General features: G+C 46.3%; 1 protein-coding gene across 1 annotated transcript in view; it reads left to right on the top strand.

Annotated features, from left to right (window-relative positions):
* The window catches only part of LOC136011808 (procollagen galactosyltransferase 2-like), a 55391-nt gene extending 28829 nt beyond the window's left edge, over window positions 1-26562 (top strand). The window contains exons 2-12 of the mRNA XM_065674202.1: window positions 6842-6952; window positions 8544-8661; window positions 9466-9600; window positions 15159-15363; window positions 19138-19257; window positions 19755-19831; window positions 21723-21829; window positions 22633-22765; window positions 23871-23998; window positions 24412-24618; window positions 25086-26562. Coding sequence (XP_065530274.1) covers window positions 6842-6952; window positions 8544-8661; window positions 9466-9600; window positions 15159-15363; window positions 19138-19257; window positions 19755-19831; window positions 21723-21829; window positions 22633-22765; window positions 23871-23998; window positions 24412-24618; window positions 25086-25362 — 1618 coding nt within the window. The 3' untranslated portion in view covers window positions 25363-26562. The remainder of the gene's footprint in view (window positions 1-6841; window positions 6953-8543; window positions 8662-9465; window positions 9601-15158; window positions 15364-19137; window positions 19258-19754; window positions 19832-21722; window positions 21830-22632; window positions 22766-23870; window positions 23999-24411; window positions 24619-25085) is intronic.
* The last annotated feature ends 165 nt before the right edge of the window (window positions 26563-26727 follow it).

Here is a 26727-nt window from a genome sequence, read left to right as displayed (position 1 = left end):
GGACTCTCCTCCTAGCTTTTATTTTTGAGAGCTAGATGCCTCCAGTTCTGACTCTGCTTTGCAGTATATGCTTCTTGAATATGAAGTATTTACCTGTGTTTGAAGCTCTCCCTCCCTCCCTGTTTGCCCAAGGGAAGAGCTGGTAAATGTTGAATTCAGTAGGAAAATTACTGTAGGGGCCTGGCCTTAGAGTTTTCCACAACTTGTGTTGCAATGTGCCCTGTACTCTAACAAGCCAGAGGCACACAGTGATGTTTTTGTCCTCTAGTACTTTTCCTGTACAGATGGTGAAGGTGAAAATTTTCTCCTCTGACCCAGTGCCTGAGGTAAATCAGCTATAAATAGCTTGGGAGAACAGGCTGGGACATGAAGACATAAAAACGTGTGATTTATTCCCTCCCCTTTTTTAGGGATGAAAAGAGGAGGATAACCATTACACCCTAAATTAACTCCCTCTTGCAAACATAGTTTGAGGAGACATTATCAGGCTAAAAATACAAGCAGTTTGTGAAAGGAGCAGTTTTCCTTATATGCTGGTACTTGCATGTTACTTAATTAAAACAGTAGGCGCTTAATGTTGCGCTTACTTTTCCACTACTCATGGTACTTGAGTTTTTTTAGGAGGGGGCACTTTGGGAGGCTGAGCATGGACAATGAGGGCTTGTGTCCATAGTGAGGCTACTGGTTAAAGCCAAAATAAATACTGAAGTGGTTATATTTATGCTGACAGAAGCCCCTATATGAACATTTTCACTCAAACTTTTCTGAAGTTTGACTTCTAATTTTTGGAAATGAGTTTACATCTGAGTGGAAAAAGCTGCCAAGTTACTGGAACAGGAGTGTCCATCTGGAGGTCTGTTCCAGTTTAATTTAACTTTCTTTTCCGAAGAGTGGCAGGAATTTTATCTTTTTGCCTTGTCACTCCACCAGTCCTCCCTGGCTGTGTTGCACAGGCTTTAAGTTTGTAAATCTTGCAGGAGACCTTTTTTCTTTCAAATTCTAGGCGCTATTAATCAGCTCTTGAACACGAAGTTGCCTTCTCTTTAGTGCCAATGTCATTGATGTAATCTGTCCATATTTAGGGAACTCTGCTGTTTAAGTCTTCTCCCTCAGCTACTGGTTGCAGGCAGTGTGTATTGGCTTTCAGTTGAGGGTTGACTGTAGAAACTTCATCAGGTCCTGCATCTGGAAAGTAAGAACCCTTAGCAATCTTGCAGGCTGGGGAGCAGCTCTGATGAAAAGGCCTCGGGAGTCCTGTGGACCTATGGTCACCTGAATGTGAGCCAGTGGTATGCCCTGGTAGCAAAGTTCAACTGCATCCTGGGCAGCATGAACAGAAGTAAACCAGGAGACCACAGGGAGGGATCATTCCCCTTTTGCTAGGCACTTGTTTGATCACATCATGGATTGAGCCTGCTTGGTGAAGAAAGATGTTAACAGGCATGAACAAGTCCAGCAGAGGACTGTGAAGATGATGTTGGAGAATGATGGGTAAGAATTGTACTCCTTGCCAGCCAGCTCACGTCTCCTCTTCCTGTGGCCTTGTACTTAGTACATCTTCTTGTAGCTCCTGCTTCATCTTGACTGCACAAATGTTTCAAACTGATCCACTCAAAAAATGTGCCTTGAACCTGATGACAGGCCAAGAAAAACATTGATAGACTCAAACACAAATAATAGTATTGTGCTCACCAACCTATGCAAAAAAAAAAAATAATTAAGCACTGCATTAGTATAAGGGCCATGCAGACTGCTGTGTTCTTGGTGAGCTAAATGAAGCTGGGTTAAGGTGATCTACTCTCCTCACCCTGTCAAGTGCGCAGCATGCATCAGTAAGAATCAGAGGATATAGTAACAACACTTTCTTAGGACAAGCAAGTGAGGAGAGGTGGTGACGTCTCATATATGGCATGCTCCTGCTATCAGACTTATTGCAGGATTTGCAGAGAAGACACCTTGTCTTGTGCTGTCAGGAAGAGTTTGGGCAGACTGTAATTGCTTTTCTGCAGGTATTGGAAGGTACTGCTTCACCTCACCTACTGTAGGCTTTTTTCAAGGGGAGCCATCACAGGACACTACTAGTACAGTGTCTTCCCTGTGATACCATCTGACCCCCAGTTTATCCCATGAGTAATCTCATCCCAAGGCCTTGCCTTCCTGTACCAAACACAGCACAATTCTGTGTGTCTCAACCCTTCCTGACTCGTTACCCCTGGAAAGGGCAGTCAGTTTTACAGAACTGGGGAGTTGTAACATGGGTAACAGACCACCTCTGGTGGTTGTGAGATCTGCAGCAGAAATGCCCTTAGCATCTTGAAAATGCACAAAGAATGAACAGGGTTCAACTGAAGTTTTAACTGTATACTCAGCTTCTTGAAGTCCTACAAACTGTATCACAGAAGAACTCGTAATGGGGAATATCCTGACGTGACTCTCATGGCTTAAGGAGCTTTTGCTGCCAGTGGCAAGTCCTGCTCACATTTTTATTTGCCTGTTTTTCTTGTGCAGGGGTTGTCATTAAAGAAAAAAAACACTAGGTGCCTGGTTTTTTCCATTCAGTGGTACTGCAAACACCATAGCTGCAATTTTTTTATGGTGCCTGGGTGGGATGGTTCAGGTGTTGCGATAGATAGGACTAGAGTGCTAGTTTTGTTTGTTCTTAAGTGTGAATTGTTCTGAAACTAACAGTGATAATTGCTTTTGGGAGCGGCTTGGGTTGCTTGGTTTTTCTGGGGTGTTTTGTTTTGGTTTTTTGTGGGTTTTTTTGGGGGGGGTAATTTTTTGAGGCTGAAAGCTGGAAAAACAGTTTGCCAAACTGCTAGTCATAGGGCATGTTCCTTCCAGGGTGTGGCAAACTTTATTGCCTTTGAGAACTTCTGGGCTTAGAAATGCTGCTGGGTGGATAGTCTTGGAGACAGCAGTCTTTCTTTGTGCCAAAGCTTTCTCTCATCAATGTCTCCGTAAAGGTCTGCTGCGATAAATTATTAACCTTCTACATCATGCCATTACAGCCATTTTTCTTCTAGTGGTTTCCCTGCAGGTAGATCTAGGGGTTCCTCCAGGCTCCCATTCATGTGTCTCACTTTTGTCTGGAGGGTGTTAGCTGTTGGGGTCTGCTGGGGTGAATTTGGCCAAGGGCATGCTGCCTTACCAGAAGCAGGATGGAGAACATCAGGTGTGGGGGGTCTGAAATCAATATTGAGAAATTCTTTCCCTGGGCAGCTGATAGCGCAGGGCAAGATGAGGTAGTAGCAGTCTTCGGTGTGCTGCGCTCTTCACTTAGGATGGTGGTGTGTGCGTGCAGTAAAACTTGTGAGGCCTGACCTGGTAGGAATTGGAGATAAAGACGTGAAAGGAAAGCATCCTTCAGTCCCTTGTCTTGCTTGGGGAAGCAAAGAAGGTTTAGCTATTGCAGGTAGCCAGCTTTTGAGGGTGGAGTTGCAATATCTCTTTTCAAACACTGTCTTTCAACTTTGAGGTTTCTTCTGCTAGTTAAAATTTTGGGCTCTGTGAAGCAACTCTGAGTAATTGAGGAAACAGCCTTCATGTTAATAATTTTCTCTGAAGTTGAATGACTGGTGTGTGGGGCTTTTTGTTTATTTGTTTGGTTTTGGGTTTTGTGTGTGTTTTGGTTTTTCTTTTGTTTTTGGTTGGTTGGTTTTGTGTGTTTTTGTCAAGAAAATGGTGTTTTATTTGTGAACTTTGGGTTTCCATTGCACATCTGGGCAAACAGCTTTCTACAATTACATTTTTGGGCTTGTATGTGCACAGAGCTGAATGGAGAAAAATCTCCTGTCTGAGACAAGGGAGCAGCCAGCATAAAGCCAGGACTAATTTTACATGCTTGCAATTGAAGCTTCCTGTTTCCCTCTCTGGACTGTAGCAAACCCCTACACATGTTCCCACTGATCTTATGTGGGGTTAGAAGGACAGCATGGTGTTTGCTGAGAGAAGCAGGACCTCAATGGGAATTGTGTGTTTACTTGAAGGGTTTGAGGGATCTTCAAGACTAGCCTGGACCTGGCAATGAATATAGTGTAAGATTGACTCTGACAGTCTTCAGGGTGGGCATCATCATCTTCACCTGGTTTGTGTGACACCTAATTTCAGTATGGTCCCATTGTATAGCAGGAGCTTCTTTGTGCCACTCAACTCCAGTGATGATCATGCACATTAAGCCATTTTCACAGTTCTCTGGTATTTTAGGAATTTTGGAGCCATTGTTCAGTGACTGTGCAGCTGAAGTGTGTCAGGAAAGTGGAACAAAACTAGTGAAATGCGCAGTGGCTGTGGGAGGCCCAAGCAAGTGTGCTAAAACATGGGTTAAGTGGATGAGCTGTAATCCATAAAATGGAGCAAGTTTGACTTAGTCTGTTCTACCAAGTCAGCACTATTATTGTTTTAGTCATAGAATCATAGAATAGTTAGGGTTGGAAAGGACCTCAAGATCATCTAGTTCCAACCCGCCTGCCATGGGCAGGGACACCTCACACTAAACCATCTCACCCAAGGCTTCATCCAACATGGCCTTGAACACTGCCAGGGATAGAGCACTCACAACCTCCCTGGGCAACCCATTCCAGTGCCTCACCACCCTAACAGGAAAGAATTTCCTCCTTATATCCAACCTAAACTTCCCCTGTTTAAGTTTTAACCCATTACCCCTTGTCCTGTCACTACAGTCCCTGATGAAGAGTCCCTCCCCAGCATCCCTATAGGCCCCCCTTCAGATACTGGAAAGCTGCTAAGAGGTCTCCACACAGCCTTCTCTTCTCCAGTCTAGTTAAACAGCCTGTAAACTAGATCTATCATGCAGTCTGACCAAGGGTCTTGGTGAAAATCAAACCCTGAAGATACAACTAAACCCAGCCTTACTCTGTCATAGCAGAGCAGTTAAAAGCAAAGAAATCAGCCTCTGTTCAGTTGCTGAACTTCCGTTATTTGTAGTTTTAATAGGCAGGAATAAATAGTCAACAAATAAGCTTCCTGTTCTTAAATGATTGTGTTCTTCTGTTTATTTATAAACTTGAAATTAAATTATTGATTTTTTTTTTAATTATTTTTAATTTAAAGCAGGCTAAACCTCATGGGAATTATGTCTTCTGAATGCATGAACTAGAAATGGTTCATGCCCTGATCCTCATCTGGAGGATCATATGATGACGTGGGGTAGAGGTGTTATCCTGGAATAGCTCAGAGTAGCTCAAGGGTTTGGGATGTGCCCCCTCCCTCTGTTTTGTGTGCTCTCCCCTAACTACAGGTATCTCAGATTTTAAGTAGGGTGGAGGATGCTACAGGAAGTGCTTTGGGGTCTCTGGAGCTGGAGGTCGAAATAGGCAATTTATAGCAGTTGATGGGGGCCTAGCATGTCCTTCCAGTGCCCTCCGTTTAGGGACATGTTTCACACCATCTTTGCTATCTCTCCATGGGGCCTTTTGAAAGTATTTGTACTCCCAGAGGAATATAAAGGGGTTGTAAATTCTCAGTGGAGTTTGCCGAGCTGTAGCTGCACTAGCTGTGTCCTACCACAGGGCTGTGTTTTTCTGCCTGCTGGCCAGGAAAAATAAGCAGCCTTTTCACCTAGGGGAATTTGCTGTGGGAGCTGCCACGACATGAATGGCCAGGTATTGGATGTGCGTAGTCCTGATCACAGGGAAACACATGCTGGAAAAGAGCAGCTGGGATGTGATTTGGCTTGTTCATCCTCTACCCCAAAGGCTTGAGGGTCACAGGCAGAGATTGTGGCTCTTTTGGGAGCTTTTCCACATGATTACTGCAGGAACACGGATCTGTGCTTTCTGTTCCAGTTTGTGCAGATATACTGTTCAATTCCAAGGGAAAAACATCCTTCAGATGCTGCTTTCGGGGAGCACGGCAGAGGCCAGAGAGGAAGCAGGCAGGTTTCTCTCACCCCACTCTTTGAGACTGGGTGCTACTGCAGTGTTTTAATATCTGCATAGCTCTGTGTGTTTTCACAAACTTGTAACTTCTGCGTCAGAAAACAGCAAGAAAGCAACTGCCTTTCTGAGCCTCAGCCGTGCTGCTTGCTGGCTGTAGCAGGGTGGGGGGAAGGAAGTCTGATGCTGATCCTGGTATGTTGAGCATACCTGCTTTTCCCTTAGCACCTCTGTCCTCAGCTTGGCTGTACACAGGACAGTTGTGAGGGGCTGTGCTAATTGCAGGTTGCAAACTGGAGGCAAGTGGCTTTCAAGGTCTTGGCTCTAATTATCCATGCTGTAGAGCATCAAGCGATGTGTTCCTTCCCTGTGCTAGCAGTGTGCTAGTGGGGGTTCCTCTCAGTGTCTTAACAGAGTCCCCCATCCTGGCATGAGTGATTCCCAGGACATAGGGTGAGGCAACAGTGAATATGTGCTCTCAGCTGGGCTGTGCAGCTTAAATAGTGGGCTTGCCAGATGAAACAGCAAGCAGAGCAAAATCCTGGTGCTTCTAGAGATAGGACGTTTGTGGTTAGTTTACCTTGGGCCATGCATCTTGAGATGGCCAGTCTTGTCTTTTCCAGTGGAGGAACTGAACAAAGTTCAGTCCTGTATCTGCATTACAATAAAGCTGCTGTGATTTCTGTGAGGGTGGAGATGACCGAGAGCAGAGAAGTGTTCAGGCAAGCCTGTGTTAAGGGAGTGCTCTGTCTCTGTGGGGAAGTGGGGCTCTGCTGTATGCCTTAGCAAGGACTTACACAACTGTGGAGCTGCCCCAAGTTCTGCCAGGAGCTGGATGTGCTTTTAAGAAATGGGCTATGCCTCTGACTCATTTACCAGCTGGGAAAGGTCAAAGGACTTTAATCTTGGGTTAACAGGCTTCCTCTGTGCTCTTGTTTCCCCAGGGTGGCCACTGACCACAATGTTGATAACACCACAGCAATCCTTAGAGAGTGGCTGAAGAATGTGCAGAACCTATACCATGATGTGGAGTGGAGGCCAGTGGAAGACCCCCAGTGAGTACTGCAGTGAGGGGCTGACTAAAGCTGTTTGGTGTATATCTCAAATTTTCTAGGTTTTCTGTTTTCAAACTAGGAGATGTACTAAATGTCCAAGCATTAGAATGTGGTGGGTTTTTTGGTGTGCGGGTTTGTTTTGGGTTGTTTGGTTGGGTTTTTTTTTTTTTTTTTTTTTGTTTTGGTTGTGTTTTTGTGGGTCTGCCCCATTAAAATTGTGCTCTTATGGAGCCCATAGAAAGGTTTCTAACTTCAGTGAAGCAACTCATGCAGAACTTCAGGGAAGAAAGCGTTTTCCATTCAGTTATTTAGCATGTGCAGCTGCTGTCTTTGCATGGTAAACAAATAGCATCAGAAGCTACAAGGAATAAAAGTGATTGTATTTATTTGCAAAGGAGCAGAGAAATCGTAGCCCTTTCCCATAGTGACCGTGAAAGTTCTGAGATACATCAAGTAAGTTCTGAGGAGAGAACTAGATTTAATTCAGTATTGTATAAATTGCAGCATCATTGCTTTGAAATATGACATTAGGTGTATTGGACTTTTATTGCTTTGGTTTATCTATTTATTTGTTTTCCTCAAGATCAGCTGTTGCTGGGTTTTTTTCTCTTCTATTTCTTCTATCAGAGAAGATTACGTCAGTTTCCCCTTTCTTTAGGTTTGTTTGGTTTTTGTGTTGTTGCTTTTCAAGGTCCTTGGTGCAGTGGTGGAACATGTGTGGTACAAACCCACAGGGAATGCTTGTTTTATTGACTTTTTTGAATCCTTTCATTGGAATTGAATTTTCTTAATCCTGTCAAACTTGGCTTTTTTAAGTACTGTAAAATTTTTTAAATTCTTAGTTCCTTCCCTGGCTTATGCTGGCACTGTTTCAAAGTCCGGAATTTTTTTCCCAGACAGGGATATGTCCCTAAGTTTCCATACACCTTTGTTACAAAGCGTTTGCTTTTGGACCAGATTCTGAAAACAGACATGTTCATAACTTCACTCACATGATTGGTCCTGTTGTGTTGGGTGTTTGTAGATTTAAGAGCTGTTACTGGGATCTGTTAACAGTACTAATAGTGCCCAGGCCCTGAGGGAATCCAAATAGCCTTTATCTTCACATCCTCAGCTTGTTGATTCTACTGGATGTAAGGAAGCTGCATTTACCTTCTTAAACTGAAAGCCTAGCAGTGGACAGATGACTTTCTGACAGAGGGTTAGATGAGGTGAATCAGCTTCAGTTCATTTTAGTGGGGTAACCTCTGCTTATGCCAGGTGAGGGGCTGCTGCTGCAGAAACTCCTGGTTTTGACAGTGCTTGTGGTTGCATAGTTGGCAGGAAATGCTACAGTACTGCTTGTTCTCTGGTGCCCTGCGTACACATGCCAGCACAAAACTTGGAATCATTCTGTCTCAGAACCTCTCCTGGGTTGCCTGAGGTGACTAACACTGTTTTCCTTTTGGAAAGAAGGCAGCAAGGGAACTATTTTTGTTTGGTTGGTTGTGTTTGTTTGTTTGTGGTTTTCTTTTTTGGGGGTTTTTTTTACTCATGTAATAGGGCCCAGACATGGTTTGCAGTCCCTTTTTCTTTTTTTTTTCTTTGCCAGGTCATACCCAGAAGAAATGGGGCCAAAACATTGGCCAAGCTCCAGATTCACTCATGTGATGAAACTCCGACAGGCTGCCCTGCGTGCTGCACGAGAAAAGTGGTCAGACTACATCCTGGTAAATACAAGGTTTGATTTATTAACTGACCTCAGGCAAAAGCTTTTCAGGTACTTTGGTACTTGGGGCTGTCAAAATTTTCCTTTGCATCTAACGATAAAGCTCTCTGCAATGAGATGCTCTGTGTATTTCTGGTCTGATGAGCAAGGGATTTTGCAGCTGGGGAGGTAAGTCACTGGGTAAGCCCAAGGCTTTCTCCAAAGGTGTCAGGATTGAATATAGCCCTGGTCATAAGTAGGTACCTGCAAGGGACCCCCAGATTGAAACTCCACTTGTTATTAATGAAATGTAAGGGAAATAGTTCTGCAGAAAAGTTCTGGGAATGTGCATGCCTTTGGTCACTACAGCAGCAGTTAATGATGGTGTTGCCACCTGAAAAAGGCAAGGATGAGGCCTGTTTTTAAGAGTTTTTGTGATCCTCTTTACAGAATAAGCTTGTCCTGAATTTTCAGCATTGTTTTTTTTTCCCCTTGCAGCTCCCTTTCCCCCATGCTGGAGTAACACTGTGGGGAGTCAGAGGGAAACTCCACCTTTTTTCATAGCTTTCTGGTAGATGGCAGCCACCCATGGGCTTACCTGTAACAGTGCCCTGTAGTATCACCAGCTCAAGTGCTTTTTACTTTTTTTTTTTTTTTTTTTAGGTGGGGGGGGTGCGGTTTGACAGCCTCTTGCCTCTGGCTGTTTTTTTTTTTTTGCCTCTGGGTTTTTTTGTCAACCTCTTACCAAGAAGCTGTCAGGGGAAGCATATAATCTAATCTAATAACAGATTTCCTTTTCTCTTCTCTTCCCCTCTTCCTTCTTTAGTTTATTGATGCAGATAATTTACTGACCAACCCTCAAACCCTGAACCTGATGATAGCAGAAAACAAGACGTTGGTGGCACCAATGCTTGAATCTCGCTCCCTCTACTCTAACTTCTGGTGTGGCATCACACCGCAGGCAAGTGACCTCATGAACTGTGCTGGGTGACTGTGCAAGCCATGTGCTCGAAGGCCTCCTGCCTTGTGTCTGTGACGCAGTGGGTATTGGTTCTGTTCTATGGGCTTTGCCATCTGCTTTTTAGTATCCTTCTGGAAAGAAACTGCTGTAGCTCTGAGACATGCAGAGGCGATGTTAGCATGTAGTGAGGATAGTGGTCTCACGCAGTCATCTCACCTTGTGCCTCCTGTTGGTGGCATCCTGAATCTTGGGTGAGTATCTTTGGGAAAGGCCTATATGTTTATAGGGAATCTGAGAATAAGAGTAGAGATGACATTTCAGTCTGTGAATCTTTTTTCTTTGTTTTCTAACTGAGCTGTATGTATCAGCAAAGGAATACATGTCCTGTATTGGGTGTGCAGGCACATAGCTGAAACTTGCTTAATTATCTGGGATTCCTCACATGAAAAAGCTGAATCTGGAGGAAGCAGAGCTTGCTTAGCCGAAAGTTCTGGGAAGTGATACAATCCCACTAACTATATGAAAGATACTCATATACCCACCAGAATTTGAGTTGTATCCATATGTTTGTGTAATGGCCTTAAAACTCTTGGTACGTAATTTTAGACCAGCTTTTCCTGTATAGTGGTGCTCATCTAAGACGAATTTGCTTTTCTTTCTATAGCTCTCTGTCCTCGGTTTACCAGTAGGCATTTTGCTCCTTCTTAGTAACTGGTGCAAGCTCTGTGTTTTGACTTCCAGCCTGGGAACAGAGCTGATAACACCGATTGTTTTTAATTCTTGTTAAGTAATGTTTATTCTGGCCAAGGACTTTGTGAGTCTCATGCTCTGCCAGGGAGGAGGGGAGGCTGGGAGGAAGCAGAGACAGGACACCTGACCCAAACTAGCCAAAGAGGTATTCCATACCACAATACGTCATGCCCAGGGAGGTAACTGGGAGTTAGCCGGAAGGGCACGGTCTCTCTTTGGGGGGAGGGGGGTGGGGGGTGGGGTGGGGTGTCGAACTCATTTGGCGGTGGCATCGTATTCTCTTCTCTTGTTATTTTCTCTTATCAATATTATCATTGGTGGTAGCAGTAGTGGTTTTGTGTTATACCTTAGTTACTGGGCTGTTCTTATCTCAACCTGTGGGAGTTACATTCTCTCGATTCTCCTCCGCATCCCTCCGGGAGCGGGGGGGGGGTGGGGTGGGGGGGGGTGGGGCAGGGAGGAAAGAAAGAGGGAGAAAAGGGGGGAAGTGAGTGAACAAGCTGTGTGGATTGGTTTAAACCACGACAGTCACCTATTTGGAAAGGGCTCAGTCAAGTATTTAGAAACAATCTCCATCCCCAAAGTTTAAGCTTGATCTTCTCTTTCCTTTTTAATAGCTATTGGAAATCCAGGCCTTTCCATTGCAAAATTCCCTTGAAATAGTGCTTCAAACCTTGGACTATTTTATCCTGGCTCTTCAAAAAGCTTTTTTGCACATACATCTCAGGTCTGATCCTGGAAGCTGCTGAGCATCCATGACATCCTCCATATTCAACAGGCACAGAAAGACATTCATTTAGTGTCTCACAGAATAGGACCTGCAAATTATTTGCTTCACTGCAGCAAAGGCATCATCTCAGTTTCCAGCAGCTGTATAAGAATTCCCGCTTCCTCCATCCCAGGGCAAGCAGGTTTAATACTCACACCTGAGCTCTCCCCACACACTCTGTCTGGGGGAGGCACTTCAGTCAGCACATTTCTCTATAGCCATGATCTTTGCTAGTCTTCCAGTACTCACATTGTGTGGCTCACAGCTGGTTTTGTAGGTACAGTATGTCTAAAGCTACCACATTTGGAAATAAATACATTGGATTCCTCTAGAAAGAAAATCCCAACAGACCAATTTGACATCTGGTTGAATCCAGAGCAGATTCTAGTTTTCACAGAAATGATGAGTCACTAAAGTAAGTTACTTTTACATCATATTTTCCATGAGCATCCTCGCAAAAGCTAAGCAAATCACTGCAGAACCAGTGTTTTGTGTAGAAACATGGTATGATGCATTTGTCTGATTATCTGTCAATCCTCCCCTCTGCCCTTCAGATGCTTTCACGCCATACTGTGAGGACTAGGTATCTCAAACACAGCTGGTCTGATTTTTATGAAAAGGAGTGAGTAGGCAGAGCTCTTACTAACATTCCTACTGAAGGAGGGGTTAAGATGTTCAACCTTTAACAGACATCTGAGAATGCCCACAGGTGAAAGATGCTGGAAATCAATCTTACCTCCTCCAGACACTCACTAAGGGGTTTGGGGGGTTTTCACTGATCATAAATCCTGTATAGTCAAGAAAGAGTCCAACTTGTCAGCACTGTTGCCATGCTCTCCTACGGTTAGCTTCATGACAACTAAATGTCAAGCAGTCGGGAGTTGTTTGTTTCTCAGTGCCAGAGGCTGTGTTTCAGGACATGCTCCAGCTGTTACCCCCCTCACCAAGTTCCCAGGGAGAGCAAGGCTGACAGCATGAAGCTGTGGGACTGCAAGCCCAGAAACAAGCAGCAGCAACTAAGAAAATCAAGTGGGAACTTCCCATTTGAGTAGCTTTTCACCCAGAAGTCCTTTCCAACCCTAACTATTCTATGATTCTATGCTGCTATGTTCCCCGCACATGCTCTCCTTTTGTCAGTTAATGCTGGTAATGATGGAAAATAGCTAACACTAGGGGCCAGGGCTGAGGCTGGTGTACACAGGCAGAATCTACTTCAACCTGTGGAGCAATGCTAATTTATATCAGTGGAAAATCTGGCTGTCTCAGTACTTAACCTTAAAAACCTAAAGGACAATGCTTTTGCTATGAAATTTATATCTCCATTTCAAAACAAAAACTGAAACAAGTAAACACCCCCCTTTCCTATATATTTACTTCCAAGAATCTGGAAGTTCAGGGACTATTCCCATTATTTTTAGCTTGTCTGAACTGTGGAACTCCTTGCCATAAGATGACATGGGTACCAAAAAAGAAAACAAAAAAAGAGAAAGTAAAAAATAAAATAAAATAATAAAAAAAAAATCACTGAGGCCTTTAAAGACAAAGACCTTCCTCAAGAGCTCATGAAGGAGATTTCCCAGAGGATGGAAAAATATTTTGGGAAAGTATCATTCACTTGTTTGCTATGTTCTTATACTGTTCCTTAGGAATCCCTGTCCATGGCAGGGGGGTTGGAACTAGATGATCTTGAGGTCCTTTCCAACCCTAACTATTCTATGATTCTATGAATCTGCTAGGAACTGCTGCTAACAGATGGACCTTTGGTCTGACCCAGTACAACTGTTATATTTTCATCCTACGTGTGGTTGCTAGTTGTGTCTGTGATAACGCTGGGAAGGAAGAATGATTTAATTTTTTTTTTTAATGCCAGGTAAATAGAAGAAAGGGGGAATGGAGCTTGCTTTTTCTTTCACTCCAGTGATGATGACAACAATTAGTATCTGGTTAGCTGTCTAGAATAAAGCAAGAGGGTAGGGAACAACAGGACAATGGAGCCTCTCTAAAGTACTCCTACTCACATGCCTCAGGGAGGGCTCAAAGATCTATGTGCAACTCGGGCTTGAACTCATTTGTCTAAGCAGTAGGGCAAGCTTGTCTTTACGAACAAGGAAACACAAGACTTAGGCTTGGGTGTAAAAAGGAAATACTGAAGCTTTGCAGGGCCAACGTGGGCAAAAAGGGAAAATTTTCAAGAGAACAAAAGTCTTCTTGCTATTCTAGGACACATGCAGATTAGGAACCCACTTCCTCAAAGGATGCCAAAACTCATGCCAGGAGCAGACTGGCCAACAGGTCAAAAAAGCTGATCTCATTGTTAAGGCTTAGCTGGGATAAAAGAAAAGTGTTAACTACAGTCCCCATTTCAGCTTGAATGTCTTGTAAAGTCCATCTAGAGCTTAGTTAAGAACATTTCAAAGGTCAAGAATGAAAAGGAGTAAAAAATTACCGTGACAATAGATCTGCCCTTCTATACCTTGGATTCTGCTTCTGAAATCTTTTTATGGACAAGGTGATTGTAACGGGTTTGGTTGGGATACAGTTAATTTTCTTCATAGCAGCCCACATAGTGCTGTGTTTTAGACTGGTGACCAAAGCAGTATTAATAACACACCGATGCTTTAGTCGCTGATGGATAGCGTTTCTACAGCACTAGGCCTTCTCTGTTTCTCACTCTTGCTCACACTTGGACCCCGTAGCAAGAGGTTGGGAGGAAACGGCTGGCACAGCTGACCCAAAGTGACCAAAGTTATTTTCTGTGCTCTGTAACATCATGTTCAGCAATAACACTGACATGAGGGGGGACAGAGAGGGGAGGGTGTTGGGGGTCCAAAGAAACTGGTGCTGGGGGAATGGCTGGGCATCTGTCTGGTGATAGTGACTGGTTTTGCATCACTTGTTTGTTCGGGGCTTTTCTTCCCCTATTCACTTATTAACCTGTTCATATCTCAGCCACTGAGGGCTACTTCTGGGCTTGGTCTTGGTTTTTTCCCTTCCTGTTTTTACCATTCCCGTTTGCTTCCCCATCCCACCAGTTGGGAGCAAGCGACTCGGTGGGGACTTGCCTATCAGCCAGGGTCAACATGCCACAGTAATGTGGAACAACTTTTAAAGCAATAGCTCAGTCTCATTCTGCTCTAAAAATAACTATATTTCTACTACACAACATTTTTTATCTGATACTTTCTGCAGTATATGTGATGTGAAAAAATAACATTAAATTTCTAGGCTCAGCACTTCTGTCCTTTACAGCAGTACCCTTTACATACACAATTCAGAGCACACACTCCCGACAAAGCAAAGGGTGCTGCCCCACTACATAAATCTTGTTCATACGTGAGAAAAATGACCTATCCATAATGGAGAGTGTCGTGGTTTAAACCCAACCACAAAAGCTTGTTCACTCACCCCCCCCCGACCCACCCCGCTCCCGGAGGGATGGGGAGGAGAATCGAGAGAATGTAACTCCCGCGGGTTGAGATAAGAACAGCCCAGTAACTGAGGTATAACACAAATCACTGCTGCTACCACCAATGATAATATTGATAAGAGAAAATAACAAGAGAAGAGAATACGATACCACTGCCAAATGAGTTCGACACCCCCCCACCCCCACCCCGAAGAGAGACCATGCCCTTCCGGCTAACTCCAAGTTACCATGTACTGTGGTATGGAATACCTCTTTGGCTAGCTTGGGTCAGGTGTCCTTTCTCTGCTTCCTCCCGGCCTCCCCTCGTCCCCGGCAGAGCATGAGACTCACAGAGTCCTTGGCCAGAATAAACATTATTTAACAAGAATTAAAAAAACAATCGGTGTTATCAGCTCTGTTCCCAGGCTGGAAGTCAAAACACAGAGCTTGCACCAGTTACTAAGAAGGAGCAAAACAGCTACTGGTGAACCCAGGACAGAGAAACTTAAAAATCTGAGAATTAAGCTGATCAATCTCTGCTGAGGGAGGACTAAGGGTGACAACCTTTGCTAAGGAGCTCATCTATGAAACAGAAATCTCTTGTAACAAGCTGCCCCCTTGCTGTGATTTCAGGGCTATTACAAAAGAACCCTGGATTATCCCCTGATACGGGAGTGGAAGAGGACAGGCTGTTTTGCTGTCCCAATGATTCATTCCACATTCCTCATTGACTTGAGGAAAGAGGCCTGCACCAAGCTGATGTTCTACCCCCCACACCAGGACTACACCTGGAGCTTTGATGATATCATGGTCTTTGCCTTCTCCAGTCGCCAAGCAGGTATGTCTAGAGCGTTTGCTTTGGAGGATTCACTTGTAGAGGCATGCAGACCTCTACATTGAATTCACAGGCCAGAAGTCCTGTGTGACTTCAGTAGTGATTTAAGACCCTCTTCTCTTTCCTCTTTTGGACCTGGTCAGGGATAGCCAGCAGCAAGGGACTGACTATGGGCTTTTGATTCACAGCTAGCTTCAAAGGAAATAGGAGCTGTTCTTGGGATAGGGGCAGTGTTTCAGAGACAAAATTTGTGGCATCCACCCTTAATTTGTGTCACAGCAAGAGAGTAGTGAACAAAGGTGAATACTGTGAGTATTCTGAAGACTGAAGGTAAGGTATTTAAAGTCACTGCTTCTAGGAGATCCATGAGGAAGGGGTGAAGACCAGAGACTCTTTAAATGTAGCAGACTTTGTGGAAAACAAAGCCCAAGATGATCATCCACAGTGTTCATGAGGTTTTGCTTCGTGGCAGCTCAGCAGGAATTGTCTGAGGGAGGGGGGTTTCGGTTTGGGGTTTTCTGGGGTTTTTTGTTTGTTTGTTTGGGTTTTCTTGAAAGCAGCATCTCAAAAGTGCCACTTGTAGGGGAATGATGTGGAGCCTGTGGGCTGTGCTGAGAGGAAATCTCTTGCAGGCAAAAGTGGGTCAGAGCTGGTGTGTGAGCAGTAAAATCACTGCATGATTGCCATTGTATTATTGATACTTTGGGAGAACCGGGTGAGCACGGTGCTGCCTTGAGACCCTTGGGGCATACCAGAGAGAAAATGGGTGCTGCTTTGGCTGATACCATGATTGGTTTCTCTTTGGCCATGGGAGGATTTCTGTTAGATGTGAAATACAGGGGTGCGTTCAGGCCAAGTCACAACCTCAGTGTCCTCTTTCCTTGTCTGGAATGGCTATTGGTGTTTGCTGAGAGCTCCAGCTGTCTCTGAGAAATCACTGTCAAAACTTTAAGGGCTGATCTTGCTATACTTCTGGTGAAGATGTTCAGTCCCATTTATTTGTGGAGAGTGTATCTGGTGGGTATTGTGTCTCCTGTGAAGTCCTGGCTGGCAGACCTGTGCATAGCAGTGTCAGAGCTGAAAGGAGCTCCTGGGAAGGATATGGTTGTAATGGACATCTATACTGTTCTTTGCCCTGCTGTGTTGAAAAAGTGAAAGTTTGGGGCCTTATAAGGCAAAAGACACTGATGAAAGCTCACGGGTACCAATGAAATGCACTTCTGTTTAGAGCTTCGTGAGTGGTTTACTGACTTACTGAAGTGAAGCAGTGGAGAAAAATGGCTTGTGAGTCCTCTGAGTGATGCGCATTTGGTGTTACCTGTGCTGTTTGTAAAGGAGGCAAAGTTAAGGTGAGCGAGGAGGGCTGTCCTTCAGACAAACAGAAAGTGCAGAAGCGTAGCTAGTTGGATTTGGCAGTTGCTTCTGCAGAAGAGATGGGCTGACAAAACTGCCTTTCCCACCATTTCCAGACCAGCATGGCAGACACCAGATGTCTGTTGCTTTCCTTTTCGGGATGTTTCTGGTGTGACATTCTTGACAGCACTGAAAAAGATGGCATTGTCTTGGCAGACTAAGAAAGGCATTTTAAAACACAGATATGAGAGTGTGAGGGGCATCAAATCAGAGAGACAAATGGCAGAGGCAACAAGAGCTGAAACTGGAGCCTTGGGAGGCAGAGGTGACATGGGGTCCTGACTTTCATGGCCAGGACATGGAAATATTGGCTCCAGAGGAGAACTGAAGTTCCAGCCTGGCTAGCAAAGCAGGCTCCCTCCAATCTACTTGCCCCACTTGTTCCCTCTGACAGCTCTCCCAGAAATGCAGCATCCAGTGAGTGTGGTTACTGCATTGCATTAGCTCCATCTGTGTAAGAAATAGATTTGGGATTGAAATCCATCATTTTTCCCTTCCATCCTGGAGCACTTTAGCTTTTTCCAGGACTGACCCATGACATCAAAGGCTTTGCTTCGACACGCTGGCCCACTGATCTGCTCAGATTGTCGTCCTGGGCTGAGTTTTCTCACCCAGGATAAAAGGATGGCATCCAAGTTCAGAAATGGGAAAACGCCTCAGGTCAAACCATGGAGTTTCCACAGTGGATCTACTGCTCAAAGCAACTGTATTGTGATGCTCCAAAGAGACCATCCCAGCTCTGCTGGGAGGATGTGGCCTGTGGTGGGACTACTGACTCAGATCAGAATCTCAGTGTGGCTGGGCTCTGTAGGGCCCCTTGCACTCCTATGCAAGATAGCATTTAGCCAGCCAGATGTCCTGAGCTTCCTTTCAGCCTGAGGCTCTGAAGAGCTGGAGCCAGCCAGCAGGAAGGTCTGCTCACAGGGCCTTGAGGGAAATAGACGTTGCCTAATGTGGCTGTGGGTTTAGGGCGTAGCTGTGAATGCTGGTCACTGCCTGACAAAGGCTGATCATTATACAACTGTCTATACCTTTTCTGTCCCTGGTAGCAGTCGTTTACTTGATCACAAAAACAGAGCCCAAGAACAAGTCCACCTCCCCATTTTAAGGTAGTCTTACCATTCTAAAGCAGCTTTTATCCCAGAAGGAACAGAAATACTGGCGTGAAGCTGTACAGATCAACTGTGTTTAAGCCAGCAGAGGATAAAAACAGAGCTTAATGAGCCGAATAAGAACAGCTCAGTGAGGCAGATAAGATTAGTTGATGAGATCAGTGCCAAATGCATGAATGTCAGCAGGTAGTATTTTTTATTATGCCATCTACCTAAATTGCAGCTGAGTAAAACCGCCTCCGCCATTCGGTCTGAACTTTGAAACCTGTGTGTTTCCCCTACCTTTGAGCCCCATTTATAGAATCATAGGCTGATTTGTGTTGTAAGGGACCTTAAAGGTCCATCTAGTTGCAAACCCCTTGGCACGGGCAGGGACACCTTCTGCTCCATCAGGTTGCTCAAAGCCTTGTCCAGCCTGGCCCTAAACACTTCCAGGGATGCGGCAGCCACAGCTCCTCTGGGCAACCTGTGGCAGTATCTCACCACCCTCATAGTGAAGAACTTGTTCCTAATGTGTAAATCTCTTTTCTTTCATGTTAACGCTATTCCCCCTTGTCCTGTCACATTCCACTCCCCATCCCCTGTTTGGAGGCCGTTGCTGAGCCCTGGGTCTCCCTGAGCTCTCCCTGAGCAGGGAGAGAGGCCCCATGTCCTAGGATTGCTGCTGCATCTCCTTCCTCATAGCTGCAGGTGGAAGCCCATTGCATCACTTGAGGCTGGCTTACTCAGAGGCTGAAAACCTCCTGCTGCTTTTGGCTCTGGGTTTATGAAGGGATTGTCAGGTGAGGTGCCAGGTCTGAGCAGTGCAGGTGGGGTTTTGGGGATGGGCGTTCCTGTGGTACTCCCCAGGTACCTGCAGGAGTCCTGCTGTATGTGCCTGTGTATCAGACACTGCTTTTGCTAAAGGGCGGTTATGCCTCTGCTGTATGATTGTTTCTGTAGCATGAAGAAAAAGACCCTGTATCTGTTCTAAGAGGAGGGTTTCCAGTATCTCCTAGAGGAAAACTGATTGCAGGGTAAAAACACCTGCTGTTAGGAGCAGGTAAAAATTGATTTCATAGGAGAGGTCACTTGCTGCTGGCCGAATAAGCTGGAAAATGGCACTGTGATGTTTTTCGAATGGTTGCTTACAAAGCAGATCTCCTTGGGACTGAGGTCCTGGCATAAGCTGGACTGTGGCGACGTAGCAACAAAGCAGTGGAATCTGCTGGTAAAGGTCTGAGTCTAATTTCCTTTTTTGTATGATCCCCAGGAATACAGATGTTCATCTGCAACCGTGAACACTATGGTTTCCTTCCCATGCCCCTGAAATCACAGCAGACACTGCAAGAAGAAACTGAGAACTTTGTGCACACGCTAGTTGAGGCTATGAGTAAGTTGCTGTGCCCTGCCATGATGGGCACCCCACACGCCAGCCCTCAGTCCCAGTACCCCCAGTCGATGTTTGTGGAGCTCTCTTGCCAGCAGCCTAGCTTTCTTCCCCCTGGGAGCCTGCATCCTGATCTGATTGTTCTCCTGCGGTTTCGATATGCGGTTTTCCATTTTCTCCCTGGGGGTGTAATCGCCTCACAGTCAGGTCAACCCCATTCACAAAATCCTTCAACTTCCCCAGATCAAAAGCAAAGATGCAGCTTTAATGTGGAGCAGATGCTGCAGAACCCATTTTTTTTTTGTCATGGTGTCTGTCTGGCACATGGCTGCTGGCTTCTGTTTTGCACCGTGGATGCTTTCTGCTGTACCCACCCCTGGCCTGACTTCGCATCCCGGCTCCTTGGGGCCTTCGGCCCAGTGATGAATACACGTGGCGATACCTTGTAGCAATGCAACCTCTACGTGAAGGTGATGCTTGGGATCTCTCCTCTCTTTCAGTCGATCGTCCTCCCATTGAACCCTCTCAGTATGTCTCGGTTCCTCCAAAGCACCCGGACAAGATGGGATTTGATGAAGTAAGGAACTTACTTTACTGTTAACCGTCTTGCCATTCATCACCTAGAGGCCCTGGGTTCTCCCTGCTGCTGAGCTTCTTGCCATTTCCCTCAAAGTATATTATCTTTTCACGTAGTTGCCCCTTTCCTGATCACTCCTCTTTTGGTCTTAGATCTTTTGCAAGGAGAAAATAGCCATTTTTTATTTGGGGAGAAATGCTGAGCTCGGGGGAGCAGAACAGAAAGGGCTCAGGACGTGCTCTTTCCCTGTGGTGTTTGCTCGAGAGACACAAGGCCAGCCAGCTCTGTGGGCTGCTATGAGCTATGGCTATGAGAGCCGTGTTTAGAAGTGTAGACTTGTGTGCAAGGGCCGTGCCCAGCAAATCTTTGGGCTTCCTGTCTTGAAGGTATGGACGTTTGAATCCAGCCAGGAGGAGATGGAGAAGTTGGGCTGAAGTGCAGGTTGTTTCCCCAGTTGTTGTGTGTTTCCTCTCCATCCGACTCTGCAGAGCAGCTTGGCAGTCCTTCCACTGTGTGCCAAGACGCAGTCTTTTGGGAAAACTCTCCTGCTTTCCAGTGACAGAAGGGAGTGATTTCTCTCACGTGAGAGAAGCACTGGAGCTCTGGAGCAGCTGTGGGACGCAGGCTGTTGGCTGGATTCTAGCCCAAGCTGGGTAGGGTCAGGAGTGATGAAAAGCATGCATGCTGTCTCTTTACTGGGGCAGCTCCTCCCCCTGCCCTTCTTGGTTGCCACATTTTTCTGCCATGGCCTTAAGCAGCACTGAACTACACAGACGGTTGCTGACACTGGTGGTGCCCCAAGAAGCCGCAGAAATTCCTCTCCCAGCTCTGGCTCATGTTGTGAAGAGGCCAGGCATTGAGAACAGAAAACTGGATAGGGCTCTGCTGTGCTTTAATTAACCAGTGCCCGTGTTATTCACAGGGCCAGCAGCCCCTGCGTATGCTTCTCCCAGGGTGGCAGTGGCACGGTGACCCAGGGAGTTGTGGTGATCAGGGGAGCCTTTGTTTTCCTGGTGTATCCTGCTCCCTCTGTTCATAGGAATCGTAAAGTCTGAACCTGATTTGGCTGTGTGTTTGAGTGTCTGTGTTGGGGACACAGCTGGTGTAGTTTTTTCCATGTTGCCCTTTGTGGCTGCACTTTATTTATCTGATTTATTATTTTTGCATTTGTACCGAGCTGGAATTTGATCTGCTCCTTACCGGGCTGCACTTGCTTGCCGGGGACTGAAAAATACCGCTGACCCTCTGCAGTGTACCTGCAAATGAGGGCTTAAGTCCTCTGTCCTCCACCAGAGAGTCTGTCTCCTCAAGGCCTAGGTGCAGCCCTGCCCAGACATCTCTATCCCTAGTGCTGGCTCTCTGCTAGGCTTTCTGCTCTGGCAGGGGTAGCAGTGGATTTTCGGTGCCTGAAGTAATGACAAAAATCCTTTCTTCGCTGTGTCCTTGTACTTGAATAGTGGCCCCACTGCTAATACTAAATAGAGGCAGTGGCAGCATTGTGGAGACATGTGGGGGTCAGTGTTTCTCTAGGACTGAGGCGGGAGATGACCATGATACTCTGTGTTTAATATAAATCAAAGCATCCTGTATCTATGTAAGTTAGAGACTTTGCTGTGACTGGTCTCCCCTCACCTTTATTGACCCTGAACGAGCAGTTTTCCCCTGTGAGCATCCATAAAAAGTGGTTTTAAGATTGAGAACTAGCCTCTAAGCTTTCCACTCCAAACCAACTCAGGTTTTTTGGCAAATTCTGAGTAACCTGAATGAAAACACCCCCAATATTTTCAAAAGGTGTGCTTTTCCAGTGGGGCTGCTGGAGAAGAGTGGGTCAGGACTCCCTTTTCTTCCTCAGTCCCAAACTGGGAGGCTGATGGCTTTCTCTTCTGTGCAGATTTTCATGATCAATCTGAAGCGTCGGAAAGACAGGCGGGATCGGATGCTGCGGACCCTCTATGAGCAGGAGATTGCGGTCAAGATAGTGGAGGCTGTGGATGGAAAGTGAGTTTAGGGAGGGGTTGGTGTTTGCAAGGGGCGTATTATGCAAAACTGCTTAATACGATCTCCTTGGATGCCCTGGCCTCCTTTCTGGTGGGGAAGGGTGGGCTGAGGGCAGAGGTGAATATCGCTTTTATCTACCTAACAGTCTGTTTGGGGCAGTTTTGCTGTCTTTCTTTCTTCTTTTGCAATTAGTCAGTTTCCATGAGAGAACCAGGGCAGGGTGGTTCAGACTAAGGCGAAAATGGGGTTAAAATCATGCTGATTTCTGTGAACTGTAACGCTTGCACACAGTTCGAAGGAGTCAGCAGTACAAGTGAGAGCAATTATCTCCTGGGAAGGCTGTCCACCCTGTGTTACAGCGTTAACCCTGACACAGCCCTTTCCGAGTTTCCTCTAAGGTGTGTGTGTTAAGGCCTTTTTATAAGGAGAAACCAAAGCAGAAACTTTTGCTCTGGGAGTTGCAAAAGGCCTCAGGGGGGTGGGAACCCCACGTGCCATCTAGCGGTCTTGAAGACTTCGGCACCCATCAAGACCTCTTAGGAAAACAGTCTGAGCCAAGCACCTGCCACAGTGATGGTTCCACAAGGAGCTGTTAGCAGAGTTAGGGCTATGATTTGCCAGCTTGATTTAGAAATGTTAATCGGTAAGTTAATTTTTCTCGGGGTTTTTGAGGGAAACCAGTGCAGGTGTTTCTCAAGATAGAGGTTTTCTTTGAACATCAGCAGCGTTTCGTGTGTTGTGTCCGTGCCTGACTTGAATTCACTTTTCTTTTAACTGGTGATAGATGTTTTCTCTCTTCTCAGAGCACTTAACACGAGTCAGCTCAAAGCTCTCAGCATCGATATGCTCCCGGGATACCGGGACCCATACTCTTCCAGGCCACTAACCAGAGGAGAGATTGGCTGCTTCCTTAGTCACTATTACATCTGGAAGGAGGTAAGGATTTTGCAGGTGCCTTGGTGTTCCTGCAGGAAGGTGCAGGAGGGTGCTGAAGGTAGGTGCAGGAGGAAGGCACACAGCCAGTCCTAGGGCAGAGCATCAAGTACGATGCTGATTTCTGGAATTGTAGGATGGAACCATTTTCCTTGGTTTGTAGGGGATCAGGCATGGGCATTTTCTTGGATACAGTTCAGCTTTCTCATCTCTGCTTTCCATTTACCAACAGAGATGAATGATTTTTATCAGAGTACTTTCATGACTGTTTGCAAACCATCCAGTAGCCTGCTTGGAGGGAGTTTGTTTAGGAGAAAGGCAAGAAGGTTTTGAAGAACAAATGGTGTTTCAAAAGCTTCATCTTTTTATCTCGTTCTGCATGTCGACTGAAGCAAGCTCCAGTGACTCTGCTGACTGGCTTTTCTGAGTTGGCATGTCATGAAGATGCTTAATAGTAGGCACCTCTGTTACCTGAGCTAAGAGATCTTGCTTGGCTGATAAAAGCTTCCATCTGTCCCTGGTCACCTGGAGAGCAATGCTTGAGAGGATCTAGGCTGTGCTGGTCATAGATGCTGCACTTACAGAGCCCCACATCAGCGGGAGGGATTACTTCATGTGCGGTGTGGCGGAGGCAGAGAGAAAGACTTGGTACTGAAAGAAGACTGGGCAGTGGCAGCGGTTACTCAGGTGCAGACAGCCCTCTGCCTTGGGAGGTGTTAGCTGCAGCACTTCTCAGCAGGGCAGGGCACTGCTCCAAAGAGGCTAGAGCCAGCAGGAGTGACTTCAGTGCTGAGAAGTCAGGCAGTGCAGCAATCAGATGATAATGTGGGAACCCACGTACAGGATGTCTTTGCACGTGTGTTCTTCAGGTTGTCAGGGCCAGACTCTGGATATGCTAGATTGTCCTCCTTCACAGACTTCACAAACACTTTCTCCTAAGAAGGAGTGTTTTCTGAACAGCAGCTTTGGCGTCAAAGGCTGCCGCATGTTCCTCTGAGGAGGTGGTTGCTGTGCTCATACGAGATGGCAGCTCTTGGCTTCTAGATGGTGCGTGTGACTTCAGATGGGGATGTGCCACTGTGATTGCTTCTGAACCTTTTGTTTTCAGGTGGTGAACAGAGAACTGGAGAAGACGCTTGTTATTGAAGACGATGTGCGCTTTGAACACCAGTTTAAGAGGAAGCTCATGAAGCTGATGGCTGACGTTCAACAAGCCCAGCTAGACTGGGAGCTTATGTAAGTAGCTGTCCCTCAGCCACCTGAACTGCTGGGCGCACAGGGGAGGTCAGCAGCGCCTGCTGTGTCATGGTGGAGATGCAGGTTAATGCTGGAGTGCAGGGGAAGGTGGCAGAGACTTGTCAGCGGCTCTTGCCGTCAGGACAGATCTGCCTTCTGAGGCAGGCTGTAAATGACGGTGTTGGTTCAGTGCTGAGGTTTGGACCATGTCATCTTTGCTCCCTTGTGAAGTCTTTCACAGTTTTGCCACCCAGTGGGTTAAGGCTTGGATGTGTGGCAGGGGTGCAGGATAGAAATCTGTGGGCCTGGTCAGGGATTACTTCTTGGATCTTGGTTGACGTGAATAGTCTTGTGGTCTTAGTTGCTTGAGATTCGCTTTGGTTCCAGTTTCCTTGTTTTTGTCGCCCTTTAAGCTACATTGGCCGGAAAAGGATGCGGGTGCAAGAGCCTGAGAAAGCAGTTCCCAATGTCATGAATTTGGTGGAAGCTGATTACTCGTATTGGACCCTGGGGTACGCAATCTCTTTCCAAGGGGCTCAGAAACTCATTGGAGCTGAGCCTTTCAGCAAGATGCTGCCTGTAGATGAATTTCTGCCAGTTATGTACAACAAGCACCCTGTGTAAGTAGTAAGTCTTTGTTGCTTATGTTGACGTGAGCTGGATCTTGCTAATGTCCTTAAGCCAGACCATGTCGGTGTGTCTCCCTTCTGTAGCCTGGTTGGTGGGTAACGGGGCTGCTCAGGCTTTTTGGCTCTCTAGAGAAGAGCTCCTGACACAGGTCAAAGGAGGTGACAGACCTGCTGCAGAGGGGTTATTGTCCACAGGCCCTGAACTGAGTAAGGACCGGTCCTGAGACACTTGGCTGTCTCTGGTAACGAAGGTGTTGGGTGTACATGTTGTGTGTGGTTGTAAGACGGGAGGCTCTGGCTGTAGAGAGTCAGAACTCTCTACTAGAACGCCACCCAGCAACTACCGGCACTCCCTGGGATCCGTTTGCTTGGTGGCTTGGCTTGTGTCTCTCAGTTATAAGCAGTGGCACTGGTGAACGTTCACTCTGTTACTGGGGTGATTTTTCTCTCCTCTTTAGAGCAAAGTACATGGAGTACTATGAGTCCAGAGACTTGAAAGCCTTTTCAGCAGAACCCCTTCTTGTTTACCCTACGCACTACACCGGGCAGCCAGGCTACCTCAGTGACACGGAGACCTCTACAATCTGGGACAATGAGACTGTGTCAACGGACTGGGACAGAACACACTCGTGGAAAGCCCGTCAGCAGGGCAAGATCCACAGCGATGCCCGGAGCAAGGATGCTCTGCCTTCCCAGTCACCTCTCAACGCGCCACCCTCCAGGGATGAGCTATGACTGCCCGCTTCCCCTGGGACTCTGTTGACAGCTGAACCTGCCTCACACTTTAGCTTTTCACCCTTGAAAGTTGTAGAGCAGCTCTTCACATGGCCTCCTTCCCACTGCTTTGAATGGCAAAGCACAGAGGTTGGACCTGCCGAGTAACCGAGGTGCTTAGGACTGGGTGGGAGATGAAGGAGGAAAAAGAACAAGTGTTCCGGAGTGGCAGAAAAAAGGCAGAGATGTGAACAAAAGCCCTCACAAGCTTTTGTGAAAATCCCCAGCCTTGAATGACGTCTTTCTATAGTTCTTCATGCGCAACACTGTATTTATAAAGATTAATATATAGAGGTGTACAAGTGTTAATACCTTTCTGGGTAGCTGTAACTGGGCTGCTGTGTAACTAGAACTTCTTGTAGGTTTGCAGGCTTTTATAGCCCTGTTCACTGAGAGAAACTGCGGGCAAGCACTTGGGTTATTTGGTTTTGGTTTTGCAACTGATCCCTGTCAGAATCAAGATGGTTTCCAGAAACGCTGCGTGCTCTGGAGCAGCGCTCCTCTGTAGCCTCTGCTCCCTCATCACATCTCAAAGAAAACTGTTGCTAGCTTCCCCTCCGCAGACTTCAAAACCTGCTGGATCCCATGGAAACAGGCCTCCCAGCCCAGAACTGATGCCTTGGCGTGTCTGAAATCTTGGAAGCTGGATGGGAAAGTAGAAGGTTTACCTCTGCACTGCCTTAAGGGAGCACAGGTGGAGCTAGTCTGTGTCATGTCCTGCTTCCTTCCCCATCTCCATTTCTTTCTTCAGGAAAACAAAGCCTGGAAAACAACCTACTTGCAGGCCTGTTTAATTAGGCCATAAAGCCAAGCGCAGGACTTGTAGGAACTCAAAATCTAAGCAGTTTGTTTACGAACTGCTTGCACTCTCCTTATAAAAACAAAACAACCTGCAGAAGTGTTTGCGTTGTCAACCGCACTGTTCTCAACAGCTGTGATAGAATTGTGCACTGCAGCTCTATTAGGCACAGACCTCAAGCTGCAGGCTGCTGTTGCAGCGGCTGGGTTGGTTGGGTTGGCTGGTTTTTGGTGGTGCTGGTGGTGGTGTTTGGTTTTTTTATGTTTTTAATAATTAGTGATGGGTGTTGTGCTTTCTGCTAAAGAAGACGTGTTATTACCTGTCAGCCGGTCTGATGATACATAGAACCTGGTGCAAGAGGAGCAGCTGTGTGTATTCTTCATTGGGTGGGAGTAGCCCTGGCAGGGAAGGCCAGCTCAAGAGTTTTGCATCTGTGTCACTCTGCCATGGAGTCACTGGCTGTATAAATGCGCCTGCTCCACAGCTACCACCTGGAAGCCACGTTCCTTCTGCTGCCCAGGCTGGAG

Source organism: Lathamus discolor, chromosome 3 (genome assembly GCF_037157495.1).
Source record: "Lathamus discolor isolate bLatDis1 chromosome 3, bLatDis1.hap1, whole genome shotgun sequence".
Classification (NCBI taxonomy): domain Eukaryota; kingdom Metazoa; phylum Chordata; class Aves; order Psittaciformes; family Psittacidae; genus Lathamus; species Lathamus discolor.
Note: the sequence above shows the minus strand (reverse complement) of the source record. Positions and strands in the feature narration are given on the sequence as shown.